The sequence below is a fragment of the Manis pentadactyla genome, chromosome 4 (genome assembly GCF_030020395.1).
Source record: "Manis pentadactyla isolate mManPen7 chromosome 4, mManPen7.hap1, whole genome shotgun sequence".
NCBI lineage: Eukaryota > Metazoa > Chordata > Mammalia > Pholidota > Manidae > Manis > Manis pentadactyla.
In genome coordinates, this window is record NC_080022.1 from 36681076 (window position 1) to 36689626 (window position 8551).

At 44.4% G+C, this 8551-nt stretch overlaps 1 protein-coding gene across 1 annotated transcript in view; it reads left to right on the forward strand.

Moving 5' to 3' along the window:
* The window catches only part of NSUN4 (NOP2/Sun RNA methyltransferase 4), a 51055-nt gene that overhangs the window by 12558 nt on the left and 29946 nt on the right, over positions 1-8551 (forward strand). The window contains exons 3-4 of the mRNA XM_036893086.2: positions 4303-4457; positions 7119-7279. Of these exons, the coding sequence (XP_036748981.2) occupies positions 4303-4457; positions 7119-7279 (316 nt within the window). The remainder of the gene's footprint in view (positions 1-4302; positions 4458-7118; positions 7280-8551) is intronic.

The following is an 8551-nucleotide window of genomic DNA, read 5'->3' on the forward strand; positions in this document are numbered from 1 at the left end:
CTAACTTAACTCGCTTATTGAGCTATTATAAACACAGTCTGATGATTCTTTATTTCTCTCCCTTCTTATTCCTCCTCCTCCCTTCTTCATATGTTGGGTGTTTTGTTCTGTGCTCTTTCTAGGAGTGCTCCCATCTAGAGCAGTCCCTGTAAGATGCCCTGTAGAGGTAGTTTGTGGGAGGCAAATTCCCTCAACTTTTGCTTGTCTTGGAATTGTTTAGTCCCTCCTTCATATTTAAATGATAATCGTGCTGGATACAGTATTCTTGGTTTGAGGCCCTTCTGTTTCATTGCATTACGTATATCATGCCATTCTCTTCTGGCCTGTAGGATTTCTGTTGAGAAGTCTGATGATAGCCTGATGGGCTTTGCTTTGTAGATGACCTTTTTTTTCTCTCTCGCTGCCTTTAATACTTTGTCCTTGTCTTTGATCTTTGCCATTTTAATTATTATGTGTCTTGGTGTTGCCCTCCTTGGATCCCTTGTCATGGGAGGTCTCTGTACCTCTGTGGTCTGAGAGGCCATTTCCTCCCCTAGTTTGGGGAAGTTTTCAGCAATTTTTTCTTCAAAGACACTTTCTATCCCTTTTTCTCTCTTCTTCTTCTTCTGGTACCCCTATAATGCGGATATTGTTCCGTTTCGATCAGTCACACAATTTATTCCTGGAGATCCTTTTATCTCTCTCTGCATCAGCTTCTCTGCGTTCCTGTTCTCTGTTTTCTAGTCCATTAATGGTCTCTTGCATCTCGTCCATTCTGTTTTGAAGTCCTTCCAGAGCTTGTTTTATTTCTGTATTCTCCCTCCTTAGTTCTTGTATATTTCTCTGCAAGTCCATCAGCATGGTTTTGACTTTTGTTTTGAATTCTTTTCAGGAATACTGGTTAAATCTATCTCCCCAGGTTCCTTTTCAGGGAAAGATGTAGAAGATGTTGAAGCTGTCTGGGTTAGTCTTGTCTGGATCAAATTTTTTTGCCTTTTCATGTTGACAGGTGCAATGGTGAGCTATTGACTCATCTGTCAGCTGGGAGAGCCAAGACTTTCCACTTGGTCCTGGCCTTTCTTTAGTGGGACAACTGCGACCCCTAGTGGCTTGTGTTGGGCAATTGCGTGTAGACTGGGTCTCTCTATCTTGCCCGGCCGGTATGGAGGAAGCTCCCTTGCTGTGGGCGTGGCCAGCCTCAGGCCGCTTTTCTGCTATGGCGGGGCCCCAGAGGGGTAATGGACGGTGGGCTCTTTGGCTGTTTACCTCCATGAGCGGTCTCAGAGCTGTTGCCCAGGGGGTTAGTGCACCTGGAGTTCCCTGGAATTTCCAGCTGCTGGACTGTGACCCGGGATGGTTCTGTCCAGCTGTGGGGTTCCTGTCCCTTTAAGACTTTCAAAAGGCACTCACTTTTCTTTGTCACAGGGGTGCTGGCTTTGGGAACTGCTCACAGTTCTTACTGTCCTGTTTCCCTAGTTTCCAGCATCCCACGCATGCACTGTGTCTGTGCTCTGGTCCGGATGGCTGGGGCTGGGTGTTCGGCAGTCCTGGGCTCCGTCTCCCTCCCGCTCTGCCTGCTCTCCTCCCGCCGGGAGCTGGGGGGAGGGGCCTCAGGTCCCGCCAGGCTGCGGCTTGTATCTTACCCCCTTCACGAGGCGCTGGGTTCTCGCAGGTGTGGATGTAGTCTGGCTGTTGTTCTGTGTCTTCTGGTCTCTCTTTTAGGATTAGTTGTATTTGTTGTATTTTCAAAAATATATATGTTTTTGGGAGGAGATTCCCACTGTCCTACTCATGCCGCCATCTTGGCTCCCTCTATTTTGAGCTCTCTTTCAGGAAGATTGGTGAGTTCAGTTTTATTTGGCCCTTTTTCTGAGGTTCGTGAGATTTTTGTTTGAACCAGTTTCCTTTGAAATTTTATATTTGTATGTGGCACCCTCTAGTGCCCAGAAGCTCTAGTCTCTGAAGCTGCTCAGCTCCTGGAGTGATGTTGGGGGTCGCAAGGGAGCGACGCTGGTACCTGGGGGGAGGAAAGAGCTGTTTCCTGCTTCCTGGCCGCAGTGCTGGTCTCCACTGTCAGAACCAGTGGGCCAGCACACAGGTGCAAGCCTCTGTGCTTTCCATCTGTAGCTGCCATAAGCCGGGCCTCCCTCTGGCTGGCCTAATGTCAGGGCAGGGACTGCCAGTTTGCGAGCTGGTGCCGGCAGGCCAGGAGGAAGGCGCAGCAGGCTGTGTATCACAGTTGGGGGCCTCAGAGCTGAGTAGCCAGCCAGGGAGATGGAGCGCCTGAAGGTCCTGAAAGTTCCCAACCTTCTGGGCAGAGTACATCCAGACAACCTTGTCCACCTATCCCTTCTCCCGCGCAGCAAGCTCCATGCAAACTCCACCCCTTCAGCAGCCCTCTCGCTGCTAGGAAGCCTCTCAGACTACCCACCTTTCCTTTGTCCCAGAGCAGCCGGATGTGGATCCCTGTCCTCCACAAACTGCTGGAATCTCAGTCTCTCCAAGGATTCTGCCTGCCGTAGCTTTCCAACCCCACTGATCTCCAGAGCATGATGCAATGTAGGTTTGTGCTCCCAAAGCAGATCTCCAGGGCTGGGTGTTCAGCAGTTCTAGGCTTCCACCCCCTCCCTGCTCCATTTCTCTTCCTCCCACCAGTGAGCTGGGGTTAGGGAAGGGCTTGGGTCCTGCTGATCAAGGCTTTGGTACATTACCCTGTTTTGTGATGTCTGCTCTGTTCTCCAGCTGTATGTAGTCTGGTGCAGCCTTCCTTCCTGTTGCTCTTTTAGGATTAATTGTATTAACTATATTTTCATATTATATGTGGTTTTGGGAGGAGTTCTCTGTCTCACCTCTCACGCCACCATCTTAAATCGCTCTCTGGTGAGTTAACTTTTTTAATTTTGCTATCATTAATCTACAATTACATGAGGAACATTATGTTTACTAGACACCCCCCATCACCAAGTCCCCCCCACATACCCCATTACAGTCACTGTCCATCAGCATAGTAAGATGCTGTAGAGTCACTACTTGTCTTCTCTGTGTTGTACAGCCCTCCCCGTGCCTCCCCCTTCATACATGCTAATAGTAATGCCCCCTTTCTTTTTCCCCCCCTTATCCCTCCCTTCCCTCCCATCTTCCTCAGTCCTTTTCTCTTTGGTAACTGTTAGTCCATTCTTGGGTTCTGTGAGTCTGCTGCTGTTTTGTTCCTTCAGTTTTTTTCCTTGTTCTTATACTCCACAGATGAGTGAAATCATTTGATACTTGTCTTTCTCCATCTGGCTTATTTCACTGAGCATATACCCTCTAGCTCTGTCCATGTTGTTGCAAATGGTAGGATTTGTTTTCTTCTTATGGCTGAATAATATTCCATTGTGTATATGTACCACATCTTCTTTATCCATTCATCTACTGATGGACACTTATGTTGCTTCCATTTCTTGGCTATTGTAAATAGTGCTGTGATAAACATAGGGGTACATATGTCTTTTTCAAACTGGGCTGCTGCATTCTTAGGGTAAATTCCTAGGAGTGGAATTCCTGGGTCAAATGGTATTTCTATTTTGAGTTTTTTGAGGAACCTCCATACTGCTTTCCACAATGGTCAAACTAATTTACATTCCCACCAGCAGTGTAGGAGGGTTCCCCTTTCTCCGCAACCTCACCTACATTTGTTGTTGTTTGTCTTTTGGATGGTGGCGATCCTTACTGGTGTGAGGTGATATCTCATTGTGGTTTTAATTTGCATTTCTCTGATGACAAGCGATGTGGCACATCTTTTCATGTGTCTTTTGGCCATCTGAATTTCTTCTTTGGAGAACTGTCTGTTCAGCTCCTCTGACCATTTTTTAATTGGATTATTTGCTTTTTGTTTGTTGAGGTGCGTGAGCTCTTTATATATTTTGGATGTCAACCCTTTATCAGATCTGTTGTTTATAAATATATTCTCCCTGATGAGGTAAGTTTTGAGGAGAGAACTGGAAAAAGTGGGAAGCAAATGAGGGATATTTGGGGGAAGAGTGTTTCAGGTAGAAAGAAGAGCAACTACAAAAGCCCAAGACAAGAGTGAGCATGGCTTAATTAAGGAAGAGCATGATGGCTATTGTGGCCGGATTAAAGTGACTTGACCTATGTTTTGAAAGGGTCGCTCTGGCTGCTGAGTAGATTAATGAATGAATGAGTAAATCAGTGAGTACAGGTCTAAGAAATAAGTTTTTGCTGAGTAAAGCTCAGTAGCCCCTGAGGGAACGGACTTGTTGGCCTTGACTTCCAGTGGGTCTCCTGACTTAGAATTTGACTACAAGTTGGTCTTCTTTCTTCTAGGTTCAGCAGTCTGGGTGTCATGGACTACTATCTGATGGATGCTGCCTCCTTGCTGCCTGTCCTAGCCCTTGGCCTGCAGCCTGGCGACACTGTGCTTGACCTATGTGCAGCGCCCGGAGGAAAGACACTAGCATTACTGCAGACTGGCTGTTGCCGTAAGTCAGAAGGCCGATGTCTTGGGCAGGGAAGGCTTTCTACCTCACTCAGGCCAGGGCATACTGAATATGATGGGCTTTGTGGTGTTAAGGTCAGAGGAAGGATAGTGCTTGCTTGTTAAGCTGGTCTATTTTCTGTTTGCAGTTATTTCCTCTCTCCGTCAGTGGCCAGGGAAGACTGCTGAGCAGAGCAAGGTCTCTGAGGGTAGATTAAAGCAGGGCCCTAATCAATCTACCACATGACATATTTACCCTCTGTATCTTGAGTTTGTCTCTAAGATTAAGTTCCATTTCCTTAGCCTGCCAGTTGAAGTGATAAGATCTGGGTGCAGCCACCTTTATAGCTTTACTTTTCTTTCTTCCCGAGGCTTCATGCACTTCAGCCACATTATGCTACTCTCTGTTGCCCAAATAAGCCTGCACCTTTGTTCATGTTACATTTTCTCTCTAGAATACCCCCACCCTATCCTAGCTGGCCTGCCAACATCCTTTTAGCTTTCAAGCCTCAGCTCAAGTGTGCCAACTCTTGGAAGTCTTCCCTCATGTCCTCTGCCGGCCAGTTGGGAAGTGATGCCTATGCAACCATTAACACATTACCCTTGCATCAGAGCTTTACTGGATGTGCATCTGCTCCCTCTTCAAGATTATGGATTCCTTGGAGACAGGCCCAAGTCTGTAGTGTAGCCACCAGCCCAGGCCTTTGTGTGCTGTTGGTGTTCATTTCAGCGAGCCACTGGCTAATATTCTGCCTTAAAATAGGCAGCACTTTTTCTGTGAGGAGCTGAGAAGTATCCACAAGGGGCTGTGATTTCACTGTGGAGCTCAGCCAGGCTCCTCCTGCCATATGCCCTACCCTTTTTGTTGGGCCTGGACCCTTTTCCTTTTCTTATTAGCCAACGTGCACAGTTTGAGTTAGCCTCCCACCTCATGGTAGTCCCTATGAGTGATTCAGAAAGGTACCACATTTGGTCTCACCTTTCTGGATGTCCATAGTGAGAGGATAAAAGATGTTGGTATGGTTTAATGAGTCCCATGCGAGAGAGCCCAGCCTGTGTGCTGTGCTGTGCTGATCTGACTGAATCCAGCAGAAGAGGAATGAGTGAGGTAGGGTTACTTGGAAGAGGGGGAACTTCAACTAAGCAAAGGGAGAAAGGCCAAGGAGAAGTAATTGAGAGTTACTAAGTAAGGTGTGCTGAATCACTGGCATCTCAGCTTCATCCTAGCTCCTCACCCAGTGATTCCTTGATCCCAGGGAGACAGGAATTTCAGTGCAGGAAGAGAATTTAGAGTTTACCTAGTCAAGCCCTCATATTTTATGGAGGGAGATTGAACCCTGGAGAGATTAAATAACTTAAATCTTTTACATGAATTAGAAGTAGAGTCAGAACTCAAATGCAGCTTTTCTGTTCTTAGTTCATAATCTGCTACACATTGTTCTTGAGCAGAGAATCCAAGTTTACTTTTTTGAATGCCCTAAAAAATTGGGACCCTTTTTCCTTGTGGGAACACTAAGCTGTTTCATAGTAGTGACCACTCCCATTAGACAGAGTATATACTCTCTAGTTCTTCACTATAACTTCCACCTCCCCCTTTCACTCCTTGACACTGAGGTCAGGTATCAATAGCCATTTATCATCAAACTTGCCATAATGTATTTTCTTATAGTAGAGCCAACAGCCAAGTGAGATATTTCTTGAACTGTCTATCACAAAAGTGAAAATGAAGGATAGATGGTGGATCAGTTAGGATTAGGTTTGGTCACAAACAATAGAGAACTCAACTAACTGGCTTAAGGAAGGTATGGAGGGCTAGTATGGAGCTAATATGAAGGGCTAGTAGAGGCTCCACAATCATCAGGGACTGGGGCTTCTTTTTGCAAGCTATTTTATTGCTGGCTTCCATGAGGAATGTGTCATGGTCCAATATGGCTGCTGGAACTCCAACATCACATTCAAATCTGAGGCAGGAAGAAATAGTTGGGTAAAAGGGGCACATCTACTAATTGTGTCAGCTTTTTAACATCTTCCAAGAAGTCCCACACAATAGTTCTGCATATAACTTGTTGACCAAAACTTAGTCATATAGTCATACTTAATTGTAAAAGGAGGCTGGAAATGTAGTCTTTTGGGGGCATATTACTCCCCTTCCCACAAATAAATTGGTGTTCTATTACTAAGAAATTAGAGGAGAATAAATCTGGAGTAGTAAATCATATGTATTGTCTACCAAAGATGAAGAGAGACATATATTTCAAGAAAAGTGGGAAAGAGCATATTTCTTTAAAAATAAATATTATTACCTGGTCTTCTTTTTTATTTACATAATCTTTCTGGCTATGTAGCTGTTTGCCTTTGCAACCTCTGCTCCAGAGTGTCTAGTACTGTGCCATGCAAAAAATAAACATTTCTCCTCAACCTGCCCTGCCTCTGGTGTCTGCATAGATTGTCTGTGCCTAAGAATTGGTCTTTCCATCAGCATCACTACTAGTGGGATGTTTCATTGGGCCATGGCCTCTGAAGTTTCTTGATTTCCACAGGCATAAAATGCCCATACTACCCAAAGCCATCTGTAGATTCAGTGCAATCCCTGTCAAGATTCCAGTGTTTTGTTTTGTTTTTTACAGAAGTAGAAAAAACAATCCTAAAGTTTATATTCCCACAGGCAATCTTGCTGCCAATGATGTCTCCACCTCCCGAACAGGCAGACTGCAGAAGGTCCTTCACAGCTATGTGCCTCAAGATATCAGGGATAGAAGTCGAGTTCGAGTTACCTCATGGGATGGCAGGAAGTGGGGAGAACTGGAGGGTGATACCTATGACCGGGTGAGTGGTTCCTGACCTGGGATTTCTAGCTACCCATATCTGGCCTCCCCATCCTGGCTCTAGGCCCTGAGTGGGTAGGATCTGGCCCTATATATTTGAGGGTATAGGGCCATTTCTGGGCCTGCCAGGTCTCCTTGGGTGGTTTGGAGAAAACATCCTGCCACCATTGGTGGTGTCAGACTTTCTGATTTTTGCCAAACTGACAGCACCTAATTTATATATTTATATTATGAATAATGTTGAAAGTCATTTCATAGTTTTAAATTATTTGTATTTTCTTTTAATTGGCATATTCTAAAAGTATTTATTTAAAACATATACTTCTAAAGATATAAAAAAATACATAGCTATTGTCTGTGTTGTCATCTGATTCATTGATCTAATCTGTCCAGTTCTCACCATCTGGCCTTAACCAGTCTAAGAAATTGAAAGACCAAGGCTTATAGCATCTTGCATAGGCCTGAGAGACCTGCTTCCTGTCTATGTAGGAATCCTCTGTTCAGGATTTTGACATGGGCACAGTAGAATACAGTGGAGAGAGCATGACCTCTGCTGTTAGCCTAACTTGTTTCTGTATCACAGGGTTGTCACTGATGTTGGGAAAACTGCTTGATTTCACTGAACTTCAGCCTCTTCATTACTAAAATAGAGAATACTACTATGTAGAATTATTATGGGGATTCAATGAGGGTATGCAGGGAAAGTGCCTAGCATAGTACCTGAAAATAAAGCAGATAGTAGCCATCATCATTATTCAACTTGGGCTTGTACACCTCCATTGACAGTAGCTCACTGAGGTTCTGATGTTAGAAAGTTATCCCTCTTATTGAATTAAAATCTGTAGATTGTATGGTACATGATTGAATACATGGATTCTAGTGTCAGCTGTTTGAATTGGAGTCCTGGCTCCATCACTTACCAGCCAGAGAAGTTTGGACAAGTTAACCTTTCAATTAAGCTTCAGTTTCTTCATCTGTAAAATGAGGATAATAGTAATTCCTGTCTCATAGAAGATTAAATAAGGATGCATTTAGCACAGTTCCTGACATATAGAAAACATTTAATAATATTGTCGTTATCACGATGCTTATTATTTCCATTTATTGATCCTAGCTATGCCTTATAGAACAATACAGAATGAATTACCTCCCATTTCATTTGAAAGTGCTTCAGACATTTGGAAGCAGTGTTAATTTCTTGATGATATCTTTGTCAATTTATTTACTGAACAAATAGTTATGTACAATATACTGTTTTAGGCAAGTGTAAGCA